At 55.1% G+C, this 22282-nt stretch overlaps 1 protein-coding gene across 4 annotated transcripts; it reads right to left on the reverse strand.

The window, feature by feature from the left end:
* Window positions 1-1936: 1936 nt before the first annotated feature.
* Wdr4 (WDR4 tRNA N7-guanosine methyltransferase non-catalytic subunit) lies at window positions 1937-22229 on the reverse strand. 4 transcript variants are annotated; one of them, XM_040287086.2, is made up of 11 exons: window positions 22034-22229; window positions 20675-20740; window positions 19342-19485; window positions 12066-12222; window positions 11215-11327; window positions 9595-9655; window positions 8689-8787; window positions 7780-7844; window positions 6894-7077; window positions 6198-6353; window positions 1937-4675 (listed from the first exon to the last, which is right to left on the reverse strand). In XM_040287086.2, exons 1-11 carry the CDS (start codon window positions 22120-22122, stop codon window positions 4616-4618), a joined length of 1194 nt encoding a protein of 397 aa, XP_040143020.2. In that variant the 5' UTR covers window positions 22123-22229; the 3' UTR covers window positions 1937-4615. The 4 variants fall into 4 exon arrangements, with proteins under 4 accessions (XP_040143020.2, XP_021580956.2, XP_040143021.2 ...); XM_021725281.3 differs by having other exon boundaries at window positions 6198-6267; window positions 22034-22221; XM_040287087.2 differs by lacking the exon at window positions 22034-22229 and adding an exon at window positions 21749-21814 and having other exon boundaries at window positions 6198-6267.
* Between the last annotated feature and the right edge of the window lie 53 nt (window positions 22230-22282).

Consider the following 22282-nt stretch of genomic DNA (forward strand, 5'->3'; position numbering starts at 1 on the left):
CAGTCACACAGGCGCCTTTCAGGGAAAGGAGGCGGAACAGCCAGCGGGAAAGGCACACAAAGAGAGCCTGGGGGAACCAGACGGCCTCCAGTGTCCCCTCCTGACGGAGTCAAAGGAAGTACCCAGGTCCCCCAGCGAGGAGTGACCACACAGGTGGGACATGGTCTGCCAGGGAGTGGTCAGGTCAGGCTGTCACAGGGAGTCCTGGAGTGTTGCAGATTTCATATGTGGCTCAGATTGCCATTCCACTGAAATCCAATATTGGGGACAAAACCAGGAAAAACCCACATTAAATACAGAGATGAAAGCAAAGGGATAAAGAAGGAAACCCCGCTGAGCAAGCACAGGCCAGCTGCAGCGGGGACGCACTCCAGAAGGACATCCGAGCCGAGTCACAGGCTGCTTCGTGATGGGTGAGCAGACACACAAGGTCTGTGTGCACCCAATGTCAGGAGAACTGCTCACACGATGGAACAGCACCCAAATCCAAACCCAGACCAGGACAGTAAGCAAGGCTTCTGTAACTGACAGCTGTGAACACACCAAGCGCCAAGCATGTTCTTCAGGCAGATGTGGCCAATCCTACCCTCCCGCTGCTAGAAGCCTCCAGCCGCGACGAGACAGGGGAACCCTCCTCTCACACACTCGTGCAGTGACCAGCGTGGCCAGCCTCCGAGGCTGCCAAGTCTGAACGGAGCACGGGGTGAGGCCCACTGTGAGCTCATAACGCAGACAGAACAGAGAGAAGTGGGAAACCAAACAACTGGCTGGTAAGCCACACCTCCAAAGACCCACACGCCACACACCAAAGAAGCCACAGGGAATCGGGACGGCAGAGACAGGCTGTGGGAGACCGCAGGAGCCCCTGCCAACGGTGGCCTCCCAGATGGGTGCCAGCAGGGGCCTCAAATCCTCACACAGCAACCTCTTTGTAGACCACTGGAGTGTCCTTGTGACCTCGAGGCTGACTTCCCTCAGGTGAGTAACCCAAACTGAGTGACACAGCAGAGAACCTCAGCTCAGGTCTGGACTCCGCGGGGCTCCGCCCACCAGTCCATAATTCCACATCTGTGCTCTGGTAAAAGAACACTTCAGCACACGGAACTTCAAGGCCCATCTCGCATCGTCAACCTCAAAAGCTGAGTGTGAGCATACCTGACTCTACGTTCTGTGGTCAGGATGTGAACTAGCACAGGTGGATTGTCTTCTAAACCACACACGTTGAGTGACCACAGCCAGCGAGTCCACTCCTAGGTGCAGTCGTCCTCCACACCCACAGGCTCTGCAGACAGGGTCAGCCAGTGTGGACTCAAAACTACGTGGTGGGGAGTAACTGCCAGTAACGCACCTGCACAGGGTCCTGCCTATCGTCGCTCCCCAACCCACATGGTAGAGCAACTGCATACCTGCACGGGCACTGCATGGGCACTGTGAGTAAGGTAAAGGCGCTTTGAGCACAGGAGGATGTGCGGGGCTGTGTGCAAATACCATCGTACACACAGGATTCATGCATCTACAGACTGTGGGGTTTTGGTGGGCGGGGGACGGGGTCCTAGAACCAATCTCCCACAGATATCAATGGAAACGCTTCTGTGTGCCAAACGACAGGTACTAGAGCGTGCACCACAGCACTTCACCAGACTAAACTGGGAACCATCCTAACGTCCCTCAACAGAATGAACACACCATAGCATCTGCACACAGCACAACACTTAACTAGTAGGAGGAACAACCCATGACCACTGTGGCACGTGGATGACTCCCAGAGAGAGCCAGCAGAGAAATCAGAGCGGCAGCAGGGGATGACCCACAGGCCACAGGCAGTCAGGGCAGTGACCAGAGGGGACACGGGGGTCTCAGCATTTGTGTTTCCTGTACATTTTTCAGTTGTACACCCCACACACTCCACAGTCAAAATGAAAACACAAGCCAAGTGTGCAGGGCTCAATATGATAACCACATTTTTTAATCAATGAAAGGAGTTGTCCCCAAAAGTAAACACATACCAACTAAAAAACAGAAATGGGCTGGGGCTGGGGCTGGGGCTCAATGGCAGAGCACTTGTCTCACATGTGTGAGGCACTGGGTTTGATCCTCAGCAACACAAAAAAATAAATAAAATAAAGATCCACTGACAATAAAAACAATTTTTAAAAAATAGGAACGATAAAACAAGGATAAAATTCTAAGGGGGCGTAAGGGCAAATCTTACACAAGTGGTGAAACTGATGCAGAAGCGGTCGGGTGGCAGACAGGATCTGAGCGAGCTGCCCAGCAAGCAGGCATCAGGGGAGGGAACAGTAGGGGTGCTGCTGTGAGGTGAGGGTTACGGAGAGCATGTGCACTGGGGTGCTGCCAGCCTCCCACGGGAGAAACTCCTGGACATCTGGGAGCACCTGAGCGTAGGCTCTCAGAGCCAGCTGGAATAAAGCCCCCATTCTGCTAGGAATTAGGGGCCCTAAAGGCAGGGAGCCAGCCCAGGACCCCACAGGATATGAGGTCCAGCTGGAAGCCACTCCTGGCCATGGGGCCAGGTGAGCCAGAGCCACTGAGCAGACAAGAGGACAGCCCTGTGAGAGGGAAAGGCAGTGCCAGAGGGCACATGGCCAACCCACCTGGAAACCAGGCAGCGAGCGCTGGGCAAAGGCGCACTCGGATCCACGTGAGCACGTGGACAGCACCACTCAAGTGTGTGTACAGCAACTTCTGTGAGAGTGACCCAGTGAGTGGACCCTGGGGGTCACTTGGGTGTCGGGCAGGGAATACCACCAAACACCATGGCCTCTGGAGAAAGAAACAAGGTCGGGAACCACGGGAGGGGAGACAGCAGGCCACAGATGCCCGTTGGCCTGTCACCCACGTGCATGACTTTGGTAAGGATCAGACTTAGAGCAACCACTGGGAAGACGGGTGGTCCTGCCCGACTGCAGCCTCTCCTCACATCATGCCCATGGCTCTGCGGCACTGCCCTGAAGCTGTGTCTGTGAGTCCTCACCAGACACCGAAGGGGCCTGGCCACCAACCCGAGCGCTGGCTGGAACAACGTGGACGGAGGACCGTGTCTACTCTGGCTGGGAGGAGGAGCCAGGTGAACAGGAAAGGCATTTCCCAGAAGCAAACCAGTTCATTTTTTAAACACACAACTTAAACAGGATCTCAAGGGGGTGAGAATCGTCCGCTAGCGCTCCTGGTCCTGCCACACCTGCTGCCACAGCACCAAGCAGAGCCCAGGTATTACCAGCCGAGACAGGAGGATCGTAGTCTGAGGCCAGCCTCAGAAACCTGGCAAGACACTGAATCAAAATAAAACGTAAAAGGTGGGGGGCCAGGGAGAAGGGAGGCTGCAAGCTCAGAGGGTTCCCAAAACACCGGCATGGAGGAGACCACACCCGAGTTTCTCCTACACCAAGAACTCCACACCACCCACTGAGGACAGGCCTGTTCAGAGGGCCTGCAGCACACAGGACACGGCCCCTCCACACAGCAGCCCCTCCTGCCCGTGAAGGCGAGTGGGCCCAGCCACTCCAAGACACTGCTGCTTCCAGGCTGGGGTCCAAGGAGACCAGGGCACTGGGGGAGAAGCCAAAGCTCCTAACTGCTGGTGCACAGCAGAAATCTGCTTAAATGGCCACGTCCTCACCCACCCACGCTGGGCCTGGGTCTGAGACAGAATCACAGAAAGTGGGCAGAAGCTGGGTTCAGTGGCCAGGCTGGCACAGCCACGACCTGCACTGAGAAACACGACTTCCACACAGCACCCACCTCACACCTGGGCCAGCTCCACACACTGCCCCACACACTTGCAGGAAGCCACAAAAGCTTCCCTTCGTTAGAACCCCCTGCCACTCCGCAGAGTGAGCAGAGTCCAAGTCATAGGCACAAAAACACACGTCACCAATCACTTCCCTGTGAAATGAGGTCCTCACCAGGGCCACATCCACAGACGCCTTCAACAAAGTCCCCTCCTGTGCCAGCGCCATCCAGCTCCCCCAGGGACACATCACTGCTGCACTGCACAGAGCCACTCACCACCCAGCTACTGCACACGTCAATCAGGGACAGCACCCCAGAGGAGCTGCACGGCAGCACCCAGGAGGAGGCACTGCGAGGGCAGAAAGCCAGGAGGTGCCTGATTTCCCAGGAGGAAGACGCACCTGGCAGACAGCACTGAGGACACAGCAAGAAAGTAGCCGCCAGTGCCACGGGTAGTATATTTCCTCCAAAAGGAAGACACAGTGCCCAAGGCACTCCCACCACCCTGTGCAGACTCTCCAGCTCAGCTGTCACTGCATGGCTTCCCGGTGGGGAGGAACGGACTCCAGGCAAGAGCCTGCACCCAGCAATGAGGACACTCTAGAGCCTGGCGACCACAGACTGTCCACTGGGCCAGTGGGACCTGGCTGCCACCTCTTCCCTCTAAAGGGAGGTGCTGGGCCAAGAGCTGCTTGTACTGCCAGTGGGGAGCCCCGCCAAGACAGAGGTCAGCAGCCCAAGGCTGCCGGCCCTGAGCGGGCCTTTTTGGTCCCTCCAGGGGGCCCTGGAGGAGGGCTCTTGCGGCGCTGCTGCTTCTCCAGCTGCTGCAGCAGTCTCTCCTCCTTCTTCTTCAGGTAGGAGGTCATGTTGTCAAAGGTGGCCTTGTACAGGCTGCGGAAGCCATCTGCAGCACCAACAGAGCCTGTCACGGGGATAAAAACAGATGCCCATCAGGACTCAGCAGTTGAATGCAAAGAGTCAGAACTCAGAATTCTGAGAGGGCCACCATGATGCCTGCCTCCTGGTGTCTGTACCCTGGGGACTTGCTTCTAACAGAATGAGGCAAAAAGGAAAAGGATGGACGTGGGAAACCAGGGCACAAAGGCACTTTCCTGCAGGCTGTGTGCTGTCTGGCAAAGGCCAAAGGGCAGGGAACGGTGGGCCACCAGCTGTGAGAACCCAACTCCACTCACAGCAAGGAAGCGAGCAGGGTGGGCCTGTCGGGGTAGACTCAAGACAGCGGCTCCTTGACTGTAGCCTACAAGGCCTCTCTTGAGTTGTGCCCAGACCCCTGACCCACAGAAAGACAACTGGGACACATGGTGTTAGGGAGGCAAATGTGGAATGATCTGCTATGCAGCCACAGATGCCCAAGGCCTGCCGTGGTCCAGAGGCCTGAGGGCAGCCATAGGTGTAGCCTGGCAGGCATGGTCTCTCCTGGCCAGGAGACACCCAGGGCACTCAGTGACTGTAACCAGCGGCTGTCCTGCCTCACCCTGCACCTAGGCACGGCTGCTAGCGTCCTGTGGCAATGCCACTGCTCTGGGGATGCTCAGGCCGAGGTGGGCCTCCCCAACACCATTCCCACCCCTACCCGGCAAACAGGCCATTCTTGTCTACAGAACACCTTAGAAAGTGATGGCAGGCTTTGGCCTGAGTCCATGTGAGGTGATCCTCAGCAGGACAGGACTGAGCCAGCTAAGGCCCCTGAACAACGAGAGGGCAAGGGGGCAGTAGGTGCTGGGCGTTGAGCTGCGCCTGGGGGTCCCCACACAGTTAGCCACAGGGCCCATTGAAGATGCTGCTAAAGTAGATCCAGACCATGCCAGGGTCCACACCTCAACTTCCAGCCAGGATGGGAAAGAGCAAAGGAAAGGTGGGGAGGCAGCGCACAAGCCACCCACAAACCCACAATGCTTCACAGAGGACACTTCAGGGCACTGCCACACAAATACCTCCAAAGCCAAGTTTAAGTCCAAACCCTTTAGACTCTAAGGAACCCCAACTTCAACTGGAAAAGACTGATTTTGGAGGGTTTCTTCTGAGCAACATAGGCTGGGTCTGAACAGTCCTGCAGACAGGGCCACCCTCAGTCTCTGGTCCACAAAAGCATGAGGGAACACCGGCCGGCAGGTGAGGCAGCAGGATCTGCGCCTCAGGGGGCAGACAGAGGTGGCCAACACTGTGGCAGTGTCCTCTACACCTGGGCCCCAGGGCAACCAGCAAATGTGGCTCCCACAGCCTTGACTGCCCTGCTGCATCTGCAGAGGCATGGGCCAGTGGCCTACAGCCTCTTCACCAGCACAGGGCCTCCTGCTGTCAGCACAGCGCTGCCCCACGCCTGCCTGGTGTGTGGAAGCCGGCCTGCGTGTGGGGTCCACTGCAGTGAGCCTGTCCTGAACTCTGGTCTAGGGCCTGATGAGCAGCCTCCTGCAGGTTCTTACCTTCCAACATGGTCCAGTGTCCACGGAGATGACTGGCCAGCCTCTGTAACACAGCACTTTCAGGAACAGACTAGAGGTGACAAAGGCCCCAATAAGAAGGTGGGAGACACCGGCGACAGCAAGAAGGAGGCCAGGAAGCAGGTGCCAGGAAGCTCCCTGTGAAGCCAGGGAGGCAGGACCTGGGGCTGGGGTGCGGACGGGCCACCCCGGCAGCACTGGGCCTCCCAGTCAGCTTCTGCGGGCTCGTGCTTCCAGTACAGGCCAGGGGCTTTGGCAAAGCGTGGAGTTTGCCAAGGACATGATCCCCCTCCTCCCTGTCCCTGGCATGACGGGGCAAGGAGGCGGCTAGGCCTACTGCCCACGCCCCGTCCTCTGCCCCAGGGCTCCACGTGTTCCAAGTGCCCACCAATAGCAATAACTGAGCCTGCACACACAAGGCACAGACAATGCTATCCCAGCTTCATGACTGAAGTACGTGTGGGCCAGGACGTGGAGTCCCAGGGAAAACCCCTGATGGCAACCCCTGCCCCAAGAACATGCCCACACCACAGCGGGGACAGCAGGGCTGGCCGTCTGCTCCCTTCACCCTGGGACACAGCCTGGGACTCAGACATGATCAGGCTCAAAGGGCTCAGGGCAATGAGAAAATCAGTCTTACAGGACAGAGGGCCCTGGACACAGGCTGCTCAGTCTCACCTGCCACTGGCCACGCACAGGCCTCCAGAGCACCAGGGGGCTTTCACGGCAGTCCTGCAGAACCCACAGGCCCTGGGTCTCCTCAAACGCCACATCCCACACCCGGTGTGGAAAAGTCAACTGCTGTCTGAACGCCAGCTGCGGTCCGCTGGCCTCAAGATGGAAGATGAGGACCACAGGGAGGCTTTCCAGGAGAGAGAGGATGGTTACGACCGCACCGCAGGCCTGTGGGGCCTGACACGGATGCAGCTCAGCCCTCGCCCGACAGCACCACCCTCAAGACCAACACTGGGAGATGCCCCAACCAAGAGCCCCAACTGAGGAACCCGAGCACCTGTGGGGTGACAGGCTTTTGCTGTCCATGCCCCAGAGTTCTGGGGCAACTTCTTACACAGCAAGCACTAACCCACACAGGACAAAGGAGAAAGAATGAGGATGGCCACCCCACCCACAGAGCCGTGCACAGAAGCCTGGGCTCTGGGCAGTACCTCCCCCCTCTCCAAACCTACACCCTCAATTCCCAAGATGAGCCAGGACTGCCTCCCCACACTTGTCACAGGGCGAAATACAGAACGTAGAAAGCACCAGAAGACCTGTCCTAGCTCCAAAAGTGTCTGTGATGTCTCCACCCTAGCACGGCAGGCTCCACTGGGACCAGCTCTGAGTGGCAGGGACTGGAGACCACAGAGGCCACGGTGACCTGTAAGCTCCAAGGTGGAAAGCCCACCAAGAGCGCCAGGACTCATGTGCCACAGGGAGCACAAGGGGCGGGGCTGCACCAGCAGCACTGCCCACCCCTCCACAAGGACACAGGCAGGACCACTGAGCAATCCATCTGCCTCCCCTCCTGATGGGCTTGTGGGACGGAGAAGCCACTGTGGCTTACCTGTCACACAGAAGTGCCACACAGCTCTCCTGGGCCCAGAATGCAATCCTGGATGCAGCAAACCTCTGCAGAGAAAAGCGGCTCTGAGTCAGTGTCGCCCCGCAGGCTGCACACTCCCTCACAGGAAGGCAGAGCCCCCGGCGCCGCTCCCCAGCCTCAGCAGGCAAGGCAGGGTGGGCACCCAAGCACTGTGGGAATCAGGGGGAAAGAAGGGAGCAGCTGGCTCCCCGTCCTCTCAACTCCAAACACGGGGACAGCAGGAGCTTCTCCTTGGCCTCAGTAGACCTGCAGGAATGTGCAACGCCTTCAAAGCCCAAGAATTGCTGCAAGAGCTAGGGGAGGAGGAGCAGGGGACCCGACTCCACAACCACCGCCCCTCAGGCTCCACTCTCCCAGCACAGGAGACGGCAGAAACAAAGACAGAACCCTGAGGCTCGCAAAGGCTTACTACTCTCCTGGCCAGCAGAGCACAGGGCAGAGGCCACGTCACCCTGTTCTCATGCAGAGCAACTGGGGAACGTGATCTATATCTCATGGAGTGCCTGGGTGCAGCCCAGGTGCCAAGACACACCATAAAGGACAGAGCACTGTGGTGGGCTGCCTGTCCTGCCACAGACGAAGCCAAGGTGAGGCCCCTTACTAAGCACCACCGTCTTCTCCACTTCCAAGTGGGACTAGAGGCTTTTCTCTCATTTGCTGTCTGAATGCACAAAGTAAGACAATTTATTTTCCACCTACGTGACTGTATGTGTTCAGAATTAGAAATGCTGTACATGATTTCTCCCAAACTGGAAGAACGCTGGCACTGACAGCAAAGATGTGTCTGACAGATAACTCTTTGCACACAATGCAGGCACCTGGAGAGACGCCCTGCACACACCCAATCACCCAGACAAGTGCTGCAGCTACCTTGGGGCCCTGAGGCTCCACCGGCTCCTGCAGTCTGGCCAGGTCACAGCATTGCAGCTGGCGGCCACTTCTGTACTCCCAGAGCCTCAGGGTGCAGTCCTGCAAAAAAAGACAGTTTAGCACACAGGGTCGCAGCAGGCCTCCAGCTCCACAAGAGCCAGTCATGTGTTGGGCGGGGAGGGAGACGGGGATAGGGGGTTACATGACACTGAAGACAGCTGGGTGTGGTCAGGGGGTCAGGGCTGCCCTTGTGAGCTAAAGGTTCTCTGTAAAGATGCAAATGTCCCAGCAGCACTGCCCACCCGTCCTGGTATGGTGCCTCCTACCACTTGGGAAGCTGAAGCAGGAAGACTGCAAGTTCAAAGCCAACCTCAGCAACTTATCAAGGCCCTACCTCGAGACAAAAATAAAAAGGGCTGGGGATGTAGCTCAGTGTTGAAGTGCCCCTGGGTTCAATCCTTAGTACCAAAAAAGAAAAAGAGGTGAATGTCCAGAAGACACAGCATGATGGGATAGGAATCCAAGGCAGCCAGACGACATGTGCCGGGAGGTCCTAACCCAGACCTGCTGTGCTGGGGCCAGGTGTGCACACATGCAGACGCTCACACACCACAGCCACATCCACACACACCTCCCACACTACACCAACCAGACTACACACACACGTGCACAGACAGCACACACACCACACATGCCACAGACTGCACCCAGCCCCAAATGAGCGACTGTGGGCAAGGAGCAACCCTGGGCAGTTTAAGATGCAGAAAGCAAGTGCCATCTAGTGGACACCATGGGGGAGCAGGGATGCATGGACCACAGACAGAGACAAATTCCTCTGCTCCCAAGGCTCTCCACCTTCCCCAAGCAGCAGCCAGTGGTAGGCACCTGCTGGGCACTGGCACTCACCCCTGAGGAGGACAGCAGCAGCTCAGGATGGCTGGGCACCACGAGGATCCGGCTCACAAACCTACAGTGGAACGAGAGGCCACCCTTCACCTCAGGAAGGGAACCCTCCCTCAGCCCCCACAGGACGGCTAGTGCTGTGGAGAGCCAGGTGATGGCCCCTGGCATCAGGACAGGACACCAGGTCCTTCGGGGTCCCACAACGCAACGACCTCCACCTCGTGTCCCTCTGCAGCGGCTCTGACTGGCAGCACCCCAACCAGCTCCCTGAGCACCTGCCTCTACCCAAAATGCCTGCACCCTTGTGGGGCCAGACAGCAGAACCACACCACAGATCAGACCCTGAGGGTCCCCGACATAAGCAGCCAGGGATCAGAACCTTGGGCGGCCCGGCCAGTCACCATGCTCACCCTGCACCAGCAGACGACTCACTGTGGCAGTCACTCTGCCATCCAAAGAGCCACGGGGGGCCCTGAGCGACCTGGCTGGCCAGGAAGCCCCTCTGCTGGCAAACACAGGCCGACAGCTCCCTGCTCTTCCCCACCTCTAATGCAGTGCCCTCCAGTGATCGCTGGGGCAAGGGCTCCCAGGCGCTTCCTTGTTCCCATCAGACAAAGCCTCTCCAAGTGTCACCCTGGCCTGGGCCCAGGGGCGCCATCTGCCAGGGAACCCAGTTCCTAGACTCAGGTCCTCCAAGAAGAAAAAGCCCACTGGCAAGCATCCCATAAGCACTCATGTCCCAACGCACAGGTCCCACCAACAGGCATCCCCCAGGCCCTCGCATCCCACAGGCACACATGTCCCACCAACACACATCCGACAGGCACTCAGCAGCAAAGAGCAGGACTAGCTTCCACGGGCTGGAAATCAAGTTCAAGGCCAACTGCTGTTCACTTATTAAGCGGCTCCTGCACACCACACACTGCACTGCAGGCTGGCACCACGAGGGTGCTGTAATATGGGGTGACAATTACCCAAGGCCACAGCGCTCGGGACAGCTCCGTCCAACAGAATGAACACAAGCCATCCAGGCAGTCAGCTAAATGCTTTCGTCTCATGAAACTGTACCCAGCCTCTGGCCTGCACTCACTCTGTGTGCCCCAATTAATCCTGGAACTTCCAAATCCAACCCTATTCCACCCACCCCAACCTCCACAACCCCCCACCTTCCAGACCACCTACCTTCCTCTCACCTGTCCCCACATCTATGGTACCAAGTCCTAGTGAGTGCCCCTTCACACCCTCCCACAATGTCCTGCTTGGGTCCACCCCAGGCAAGACAGGCTGGTCCTCGTCCCCTAAAACACCCAGCCCTTAATGGCCAACATGGGCACTGACCAAGGAAGTAGTTCTCCAAACAAGGCCCCTCACCAGCAGCGTGGACACTGGGTGAGGGACAGCACACAAGGCAGCAGTCAATGCCTCTCACACGTCCCTTCGCTCTGGGCATCCGTGGGCGCCCTCACTGGGTGAGTGCTAGGACAGCCACGAGCTGGGTAGGGCCAGCCGAGGAAGAACTCGTTCCTTTGGCAAAGGGGTTTCGGTGGTTCCAGGTGTGGGGCCCTGCTGTTCTGCCACCAGGTCCCCACTCATCTGCCTTAAGCCCGAGGTCCCTGCACTCACTCTGTGTGCCCCAGGCAGAAGGCCTCAATGCTGTGTGGTGCAGCAGCCCAGCTGACGCGGATCTTCTCATCCCGGTCAGCAGTGAGCACGAAGCGGTCATCAGGACTCACAGCCTTGTGTCACCAGGGGTCAGAGAACAGAGAGACACTCACTGGCCACTCCGCAGTACCACAGGACCCCCGGTCTTCTCCCATTAGTCCCCTATGGAAGGCCACCTCTGAGGCCTGCATAAAACTGTGGCCCACACCAGCCACCAAGGCCTGGAACTAGACAGGGAAATCACTGGGGCTCCCCCTGCCCCCCATGGGTCTCCAGTGTCCCCAGCCCTTCAGCCCAGACAAGGGCAATTAATCCTGGAACATCCAAACCCAACCCTTCTTCCACCCACCCCAACCTGCACAACCCCCCACTTCCAGACCACCTACCTTCCTCTCACCTGTCCCCACATCTAGTAGTCACCGAGTCCTAGTGAGTGCCCCTTCACACCCTCCCGCAATGTCCCCCCTTGGGTCCACCCCAGCTCCACCACTCTCCAGATGGCTGGGAAACACCAGGTCGGGGCTGGGTCCTGGGAGAAGGCCTCAGACACATGGCGCTGCTCTGCTTCCCACCTCCCTCCCCTCTGTCATCCCAAGTTGGAGTCCCCAGGAAGCTGTCCTTCACGTCTAGAACCACCCAACCCCCTCCTAACTCACCGGTCCCCTTCCATCCTGCTGACCACTCCACCTGCCTCGATTCCATTCTAAGCTCCTCCTGCTCTGGGAGAGCCCCGGCTCCTCCCCTTAGACCCTTCAGCCTCTGCCCTACCAGGGCGTCAGCTGGAGCGGACAAGTCAGCGTGCCCCTACATACCACGTCCAGCAGCATGGACAGGTGCCCGAGCTCCAGCCTGCCACCTCCATGGGGCTCCAGCACCGAGAAGGAGTAGACGTCTCCAGACTTGTCGGCCACCAAGACCCTCTCCTCAGAGGCTGTGAAGGTCAGAGCTGTGCACCTCCTCACCACCACCCTGAAGAGCAGAGACACACAGGTTAGCAGCCACAGGTCAGCTCAGCTGCAGGCCTTCACACCTATGCTGCTGACCCCCGGCCCAGCTAGCCTGGTTCAGCTTGGAGCTGTCCACTTTACAACTGTGTGGAAGCACACCCATACAGTCACTCTTTGTTTCCTTCTGTAGAGTATATTCGATGCCTTACACAGGATGTTCAACACTCTGCAGCAGAACCAGGCTTCAGCGCACGATTTTACCAGCTACAGGCTCAGGAAAGCGTCCTTAGCATTTAAAGCAGGTGAGGCTAACCCAGGATGCTCTATAGATTTGGTGTAACACATGTATTTTCAGCCTAAGGAGTTTACTGGGACGTGATCCCATTCTAAGTCCAGGGGCCTCTGTGCCCTGTTGCCTTTGGCAACACATGTGCCCGTCCAGCCAGGGAAGATGATGCCAAAATAACAAAGCAATGCTGAGAACCACATCACAGCCAGTGCCCTAGGCTGAGTGCAGCTCAGTGGCAGAGCACTTGCCTGGCACGCACCAGGCCCTGGGTTCCTCCCCAGCACGCACACACAAAGCCCGTGCCTTGGACTAATTTTACTTCAATAATTTTTCCTCAAGAAAATTGCTCCTGGCCAGATGTGGAAGTGCACACCTATAATCCCAGTGGCTTGGGAGGCTGAGGCAGGAGGATCAAGATTGCAAAGTTCAAAGCCAGCCTCAACAACTTAGCAAGGCCTTAAGCAACTTAGCGAGTCCCTGACTCAAAGTAAAACATAAAAGGACTGGAGATGTGGCTCACTGGTGAAGCACTCCTGGGTTCCATCCCTGGTATCAAAAAAAAGAAAACAAGGAAGGAAGGGAGGGAGGGAGGGAGGGAGGGAGAAAATAAATGACTCTTGGTGATAAGACTGGGGTGGCAGATACAGGAGTATGTGATGTAAAGTCCTCTCAGCTCAGCTGTATGTTTGAAACCTGTCGTGACGTAATGCTGAGGAAACTGCATGTGGCCCCAGAACCTTTGCCATGCCTGTGCAGGAAATGTGGGTGGGCTTCACCAACATGAGAGGGCCACTACCAGGGACAAAAGCAAAGGCCACCATCTGGGGCCCATGGTCCTTGACTCTCCACACCCACGGGCCCACCTGACCTCCCACCGTTCTCCACAGCTCCATGAAAAGCTGCTGGTGCTGTGCATCCCACACATATCGCAGGGGTGTCTCACTCCTGCAGGTGCCAGGGCACCATCCCTCACCCAACACAGGCCAGCAGCGAAAATGGCCCTGAGTCCCCGCAAGTCCCTGGCTGGAAGGCCACAGTACAGCGGGGAGCTCGGGAGCGGGTGGGGCACCACTCAGTTGGCACTGAATTCAGCACACTCATAAAAACCTTTGATCTGGGCTGCCAAGGCCTGCCACATCTGCCAGCTGGTTCTATACGAGACGCAGCTACGTTCAAGCCTCTGCTTAACCAGGGTCAGCACTCTGAGTAGCAAGATGCCCATCACTCTCCAGGCAAGGCATCTGGGGTTCCACCCCCCACAGCACAGGCGGCTCTCCACAGCAGGCTCCACCTGCACTTCATCACAGCCCGCCCTGCTGAGCCCCCCCCCGCGCCCCCCCTCTGCCCCCCCCCCTCCAACTCCAGCAAAACAGGCTCCCTGCAGCTGGGCCTCCAGAAGGGAGCCACAGAAGGGGGGTGTGGCGGGGTAAACATAGAGGAAACAAAGAACAACAGAAAGATAATTAGGCTCTGGGGCAGGATTAATCAAAATTCTCTCTCAGAGAACAAGGAGCCAAGCAGGCAGCTCCAACAAAGCCCTACCTGGACACCAGAACACACCTCCCAGGAGTCTCCACCCCAGGACAGCAGCACAGATGCAGCCCCCAGCTCCACAGGATGCTCTGCCTTGTGCCAGCTGGGAGCTCTCTGCCTCTCAGTTAGGTCTGTCCCCACAGTGACTAGGATGCAGCTCAGCTGCAGGGAGTGGACTTAAGACTCCAAGGGAGTTAGGTGGCACAATGGGGCAGATGTCGCCACTGTTAAATATCCCAGTTCCCAGGACCCCAGAGAACTGAGGCAGCGGCCCCAATAACCTTCTCATCCTGTCGGGGCCTGGTCTGGGCACTTCCCCTTCCACCCACAGAGTCACTGGATTCTTATTAGAGCCCTACACAACAGAGCAAATGCTTGGCTCTGCAGGGTCCCTCAGAGCTAACCTGGCTCAGCCTGAACTGGCACTGCCCTGAGCCTATCTCCAGAGCTGCCATCCCAGGCCCTGCCAGGGCTCCGAGAGCTTCAGATGCCATACCCACACTGGCCACAGTTCCCCAAACTCACATTCCCAGCCACCAGACTCCCCACCATCCCAACACCTGCAGGCAGAGCAAACCCAGTTCTGACTTCCTGGGGCTCTGCCCTCTGGGTGCCAGTATCACTCTCTAATGGGTACTCTCTGGAATGAGGTGATTTCATGTTCATAAGTGCACATCAAAGAATACAAAAGAGGGCTCGGGTTGTGGCTCAGAGGTAGAGCACTCTTGCCTAGCATGCGTGAGGCACTGGGTTTGATACTCAGCACCACGTAAAAATAAAGATGTTGTGTCCATCTATAACTAAAAAATAAAACACAAAAGACAAAAAAAGTAAAAAGCAAATGTGCATGTCAAAATTGAAGGTACCATGTGTCACCCGGTGCCCTCATCTTCAATTCCTTGGCTTCAGTTCCAGGGCAGGAGAGGGTCTCCTGATCTGCCCAGGTCCCAGGTCCTCTGATCTCCTGTCACTCTAAATTGCCACCTGAAGAAGAACCACTGTTGCCCACAACTTCCACCTTGGCTTGGCTTCAACACCCCTAATGTTAAGTCTGAAAGCAGCAGCATGCCAACATGGGAGTGACAGTCTGGTCCCAACTCAATTGAGCCCCCAGCAGCATATGACCACAGCCAGTCAACTACACATAAACTGCAGGTGTGTGGAACCCCAAAAATTAAAGTGCACTTCAAATACATTAAAGATAGGCATTTTTACCAGGCACAGCAGCAGCTATTCAAGAAGCTGAAGCATGAGGATTGCAAGTTCTCTGCCAACCTGAGGGACTTTGCTAGGTGCTGTCTCAAAATAAAATAGAAAGGGTTAGGGATGTACAGGTTACATTCAACTTGCACTCAGTACCACCACAAAAAAAAGATGGACATTCGTTTTTGAGGAGGGGATCCATCAGAAGGGTCTGTGCTCCCAATAAAATGTCACTAGGCAGACCCCCCTCAGTGTGACTGGACTGGCCCCCGCACACCAGTCAGCTGCTCACTCCATGCATGTGGTTCTGCGCTCTCATGTCTTAGTGCACAGTAGCTCCCACTATCTGATGAAACCATCTCATCTTGCTCTCCCTTCCCATCCTCATCCTTGCCCCAGAAATCTCTCCTTAGACCCACAAAGAGAGAGTAAAGACCCAGCACTGGAAATTCACAAATACCAAATTTTAAAGGAATCTAAAAAGAAGAAAGCTGAAGAATTTGCCAGTAGGTCTTAGGAGGAAGATGGCAATGACTACACATCTGTCCACTACCACACACACCCCAAAGGGCCATTCACCCTACAGTTCCATCCAGAGACGGTGACAAAGTGCCTCCTGTTGGGCTCAGGGGAATGCCAGAGAAGAGGCCATGTGAGGGCGACCCCAGGCCCTTAATGGCTCAAGGCCACCAAGCCACAGCACAGGGTACCCAGGGCTCACCAGCTCCCAGGCAGGTGCTAGCACCTGCCCCATGTCCACAGCAGAGCTTGGGCTTTGCCACCCACTGTCCCCACTGCATCCATCACACCATCTGCCCTCCACACCACCTCATGCCTACATACACAAAGTCACCCACCAGTGTCAGTTTAAAACCAGAAGTAAACCTGTAATTAAAGGGAGAAACGATCAGGTGCCAACTGGTGTGCTCTGCCAAGGTAGTACTGCCCACCTCGGAGTTCATCAGGTCTTTAAGGGATCACCGACATACTAACTTCAAAAAGCAGACCCAAAGCACCTCTCCACAGACAACTGCAGACAGCATGAAGAAGGACTGGCCTCATTCTCGTCACTAATGAGATCCACACACTGCCTGCGGGACTAACTGGCACTGCAGGAGTCCTGCCCCTGAATTATCCCATCTTATCAGCCCCACAGTCACACAGAACCCCCCTCGAGAATCCTCGTCCCAACACAGGTGCAGGGACCCAGACTCCCAGAGTGGCCCGATCCCTGCAGGGCCCAGGTGCTGGCTCTTTCATCACAGAGTATAGTCCAACAGCAGGGGAGACACATCCCCATTTGGCTGTGTGGGGAGAGAGGGGCCCCTAGCCACCCAGTGCTGAACACAGCAGCACACCATGTGCAAGCCTCGCACTTGAGAGAAACAGGAGGAGCACACCAGTGTTCCTGCACAGGGACGCCACCAATGCTGAGCTCAAGGGGACCCCTTTCTGTTCTCATCCTGCACTTCTCTGTGGTTTCCAATTGTCTGAAAGAACCAAAATGAAAGGGAAAACATGGTAAAATATGTGGTAGCCTATAGTCCAGGGGAGCCAGGCAGAATCAAGAACTCACTCTGCACTTCCACAATTAAGCCTACAACTTTACCACAGCTCAGGGCTCGGGAGACCATGTTGCTAGGGTCCCAGACAGTGCTAACCACAGGGCAGCTCAAGAATCATACATCCACACCAATTCTCAAGCCAGGCCTTTGAGTTTAGCAACCAAAGCAAGTGTACTGAAGACACCATCCAGTCCCCACAGCTATCAGCATATCATACCCTGCGTCGTGCCAGCACTGCCGAAAGGCCCAACAAACCTTCTGTCAGCAAACTCACTGAAACCACCAGGAAAAAAACTGTTTCCCAACACAAACAGGGCTCCTCACTTCCTTGTGTGTGGTGCTGGGAATCAAACCCAGGGCCTTGAATATGCTCAAGTGCAATGCGCTGAACCTGCACCCCGGCCCCAGCGGCACTCTAGACTCTGGAGTTAGGTATAGCTCGCCCATTCACCAGGTCTATGAGACAGCGGGTTGGGGCAATCTGAGCTCTACAGCATCCTGCTGCTCAAAGTGTGGCCTGGCAGTGCTGCCATCACCCAGGAGCACCTGAAATCAAACTGGGGGCTGGAGACTGGCTGAGACAGGCTTGGCATGCACCAGGCCCTGCGTTCATGAAAGCCCCAGTGCCAAAATACATACACAAGCAAACCACAGCTGGTCCAGCCCAGACCAGTGCACGTCCAGCCTGCATGATCACAAGGACTAGGTGGCAGCGTCTCCCTTACATAGCCAAAGAACTGCCCTTGGCTTGTTCAGATCATCTCATTTATAATATCTTTTTGAGACCAAAGCCCCTTGGAGACTCCGTAGGGGTCACAAATAAACTTAGCAGTCAGGATTAGGAAAACAAGATCAACTGTTATGGGCTCAACCTTCCCCCACACCCCTGGGTTGAAGCCCTGACCAACCCAGTACCTCAGAATGTGCTTCTGTTTGAGTAGGGCCTTTACAGAGCCATACAGATTCAACTGAGCCCTGTTCCAACCTGACTGCCTCCTTATAGGAGCTCAAAACACAGAAACACACAGGACAGATGACCGCGTGAGGACACAGGAAGAAGCTATGTGCAAACCAGGACAGGGGATCCAGGAAGGACCAACCCTGAGACACCTTGATCTCCAACTCCAGCTTCCAGGACGGAGAACAAACGTCCATGGTTTCAGCTGTCTGATGAGAGTCACCTTGCTAAGGAGCACGAGCAGACTGAACACCAACCTTCTGCCTTGCCTCCCAGGTCCCCACAGGTGGTCAGAGACCCAAAGTCAAGACCAGCCAGCTGCAAAGCCCCACTAGGCCGGCAGGAGCCCCGTGGGAGGGGCTCACGGCCAGTTCGCAGTGTTCGCCTGGAGACACTTCACTCTGCAACTCTGTGGGAAAGGAGATGAGGGACCCTGGCACATCACTGGATATCTGGGTATCCTTTTGTTTAATTTTGATATGTTGTTAAATTTCCAAATTATGTACACCTACTCACAAAAATGTGCATCTGCCACACAAAAACACACACTGTGAACACTAACAATGAAGCAATATTCAACAGGCCTGTAGTTTTAATCTGACAAGAAAAGAGGGCAGGGTGAATACTCTGGCTTTTGATGCCACCTGGAATATGGCTTCTTACTCTTACCTTAGAAAATCAGATAAAATAAATATCTAAAAACGTTGAATCCAATAATTTGGTATGAGCCAGTTACAAAGGGAAATCCTGAACCTCAGTAGCTGAAGCATGGCAACCTACGTGTTTACCTCTGATTCTCAAGGGAGTCTCATGGAGGACAAGGAGGGGCCCAGGCCTGACTCTGTCCATGTGTTTGTGAGTCACAGAAAAAGCAGAATGATACAGCTCTCACTCTCAAGAATAGACACCAGGAGAAGTCAGAGATCTGCCCATGCACCAGTGACATCCACCTCCTCTCACAAGGACACAGTGGCAGCAAACAATGGTGGTGGCTTGGGAAGCAGATTCACAGCACTGCAGGGTCACCCCCTCACAAGTGGCAAAGACGCTTTGAAGAAGGGGCACGGCTGCACTTAGGCAAGGTGCTCCCGGAGTGGCTTGGCAAGAGCGCACGGCAGCACACTGCACTCCTGCCTGAAGGACGGGCTGCACTGGCCCCTTCCTCTCTTCCAGCAAACAGAAAGACGGCTCTGGACCCACCCAGCCCCAAGTGCCTAGCAGGACTCACTTGAAGCCCTGACCCGGCTGAAAGCCTTTGCCTCTAGCAGATACAGGGCTGGGGAATACTGTGTGGGAGGTAGGATTGCACAGTAGCTGGGGCAGCAACACTGCCACAGGAGGACCCAGCAGAGACAGCCCTGCCAAGCCTCCTGACCCGAAAGCAGCCAACTCCTCACCACCGAGACGGTGCCAACCCCACAGAAATCTAGGATCCTATCAGTTAATACCATATATCCCTGGATCAGTGTCTAACCCACAGCTGGGACGCCATCTTGGGTGCTTATTACTATGGTAACTGTCACTATTGCTACTGACATGCAAGAACAAGGTATGAATAAGACATCTTAATGATTCGACGTTAACATTTCATACCTGACACTCAGACATTGCCATGGTTTTGTACGGAAAAGAATCAGACGCTTACTGTCATCAGTTAAAGCAAAATAGCTGCCAGACGTGGAGAAGGTGGACGCTAGAATCATGTCGCTCCCCTGATCCATGGGCCGGCCATCCTCCCTGGGAAAAAGGAAGAAGCAGTCAGCCTTGCTGGGATTTGGGCGAGGGTACCCGAGGAGCAGGTGCTAAAGGCACGGTCCCACCATGGTGCTACTGGGAGTGGTAGCCCTTAGAGACAGGATCTTGCCAGGATGGTGGCACAAGCCCACAGTCCCAGTACTCAGGGAGCTGAGACGGGGTGCTTCAGCTCAAGTTCAAAGCTAGTATGGGCAACACAGCAAGCCCTGTCTCAAAAAGAAGAAAAAGAGGTAGGAGGTATTTACATCAACAGAGGGCATGTCCTTTAAGGGGAACGTGGGACCCTGGCCACTTCCTTACTCTCTTTCACTTCCTGGCAACTACATGAATAGTTTGGCTCTGCCATATGCTCCTGCCATAAAGTGCTGTCTCAGCACAGGCCCAAAGCAACAGGGCCAACTGCTTTCAGGCTAGAACCTAAAAAACTGTGAACTAAAATAAACCTTTTCTCCTTATAGACTGTTAATTCCAAGTATTTGTTACAGCAACAGAATCCTAGCTAATAAAGGAAAATAAGATTGCATTCCTGGATGGCTAGCCTTGCCAATTTATAAAACAGGCAGAGGCAGAAAATGCTAATAGTTAAGTGGTTCATGTAGTCAGAACATAAAGACGTATTAAAGGGACATGAGAAGAATTTTAAAAATGCTGTATGGTCACAATAGTTACATCTAACTAACTTGACTGTCTCTTAGCAAACATGCTAGAACCCAGAGAGCTGGACTGGAAAGACGCTCAGATCATAGAGCCCACACCCTCGTGCACATGGACTAATCCAAGACAAGACACAGCGGTTAAATCAAACTGAAAATAATTAAGGACAAGTTGACCCAGAAGACCGAGTGAACTAAAGAAAGCCACCATGCAAAACAACTGCACACTCTACTTTCCTTATCTTTGAATTAGGTGACATTAATGTCCTGCACATGACCTCTACAGATTTCAAACTATTATTTCATAGGAACCAATACTGACAGAAACTAATTAAATTTCCTTAATACCTAATTTGAAAGTTAATTCCATGTTTCTTTCCTAAGGTGAAACTTAAGCTTATCCACAAAACCAGGTGACAGAAGTTAAGAATTCAGCAAGACAACAATTACTTTTTCATCTAACAGTTCCCCCCCAACTCAATCCATCAGGCCCTGAACACTCTTCCCCATCACCTCACCCTTTATTTTCTTCTGGCTTCTTTTCCGCCGTACTGCAATCATATGTGAAGAGGCTGTCATCATCACTAAAAAAAAAAAAAAAACCATAATAAACACTTCTAACAAAGATGCAGGGTTTGAGGTGTTTTTACCCTTGGAACAAAAAAATTTGTACATTTGCATATTCATTAAATTCTGAGTCTTATCAATGAGGAAAAAAACTGCACTGGTACTACACAGCACAAGAGAGTTCAGGAGCTCTGTTTGCTTAACCTTCTGTTTGGATATGTCATACACAATCCACAAGATTCTCACCAAAGAAAACCAACCAATTCACTCAAAGTTAAAAACTCAACCAGAATTAATATACTGTTCTTTCAGGCACTAGAAAATCAACAAAACGTGATTACAAGAAGAAATTGTGGGACTGGGGTTGTGGCTCAGCAGTAGGTAGAGTACTCGCATAGCATGTGGGAGGCCCTGGGTTCAATCCTCAGCACCACATAAAAGTGGATAAATAAAGATACTGTGTCCAACTACAACTAAAACATAAATATTTTTAAAGGAAGAATTGTGTTCTGATGCTGCAGTTATTCAGTGTGATTTTGCACCCAAATGTAAAATAGCCATTACTTGTTCAGAAAAATGTCTCCTACCGGAAAAAAGCTGCAGTGCCTCCGAAGCACCTACCAATATAGAAATCACCCATCTTCCCTACCAGACCCTGAGCTTTCTTGGGTCCCACCCCCACTCCCCGCACACAGAAGGGATCTTGTATATGCTGATAACGTTTAAAGTGACAGCACCCAAACGATTTTTTCATGGAACACTGCATTGCTGCAGACAGAGAAACTGTCTTCAAAGTCGAAAACTCTGCCAGTCAATAAGATTCCTCCAAAGGCAAGCAGCGGGTCGTGTCTAGCACACCGTCGGTTCACAATGTCATGTGTTTGGGGCTCTGAGCCCCAAACTAACTGGAACACGACACAGGTTCGTGCGCAAACTTTTTGCGCAGTCTAAATGTGGCATCGAACTGCAGAGCGTACACTTTACAGACAGGCTGTCCGTTTCAAGTATAAAAGAATCAAACGCACCCGGGAAAGGACACTGGAGACCCGAACCAGAGCACTAAAGCCCCGGGAGCGCATGCCCACGTGACCCGGGCCGGCCCGCCCTCTGGCCGCGCAGCCGCAGCAGAACCCGGAAACAGACGTGCGCGAGGTCCGACGCCGCCCGGCGCTCGCGGCTCCACGTCGGCTTGCGGTGGGCTCGCGGGCCGCGGCAGGGCTCCTGGAGTCACCCCCGCGGACGCACCCACGGAGGCCGGGAAGTAGGGTGTCCAGGGCCGCCGCGCCCGCACTGCCCGCCCACTCCCTCACCTGCTCGCAGTGGAGACGGCCAGGAACCGGCTGCCACCCCGCACCACCAGCGCCTGCCCGCACACCGCCAGCGCCGCACAACTCGCCATGTGCCCGCCCGCCGCTCCGCCACCCACGTGTGCCGCAGGGCGCTCCTTTCTACCGGCGCCGGCCGGTTACATCACGCGCAGACGCCGCGAGCTGACGTAATCCCCGAGCGCCCGTCCTTGAGCGTGCGCAGTAGGTGCGGTCTCTTCCCCGTGGCGATGA

This window comes from Ictidomys tridecemlineatus, chromosome 3, assembly GCF_052094955.1.
Source record: "Ictidomys tridecemlineatus isolate mIctTri1 chromosome 3, mIctTri1.hap1, whole genome shotgun sequence".
In the NCBI taxonomy this organism is placed as follows: domain Eukaryota; kingdom Metazoa; phylum Chordata; class Mammalia; order Rodentia; family Sciuridae; genus Ictidomys; species Ictidomys tridecemlineatus.

Bases quoted from the DNA above. Each gene is read 5' to 3' on its own strand.
- Wdr4 (XM_021725281.3), bottom strand. From the start codon at position 22,122: ATGGCGAGTTGTGCGGCGCTGGCGGTGTGCGGGCAGGCGCTGGTGGTG. The intron at 7,845-8,688 runs GTAGCTGCAGCA...TTTTCTCTGCAG, and splicing joins TGGAGCCTCAGGGCCCCAAG to AGGTTTGCTGCATCCAGGAT. The intron at 7,078-7,779 runs GTAAGCCACAGT...TCTCCTGGAAAG, and splicing joins GTGGCACTTCTGTGTGACAG to CCTCCCTGTGGTCCTCATCT.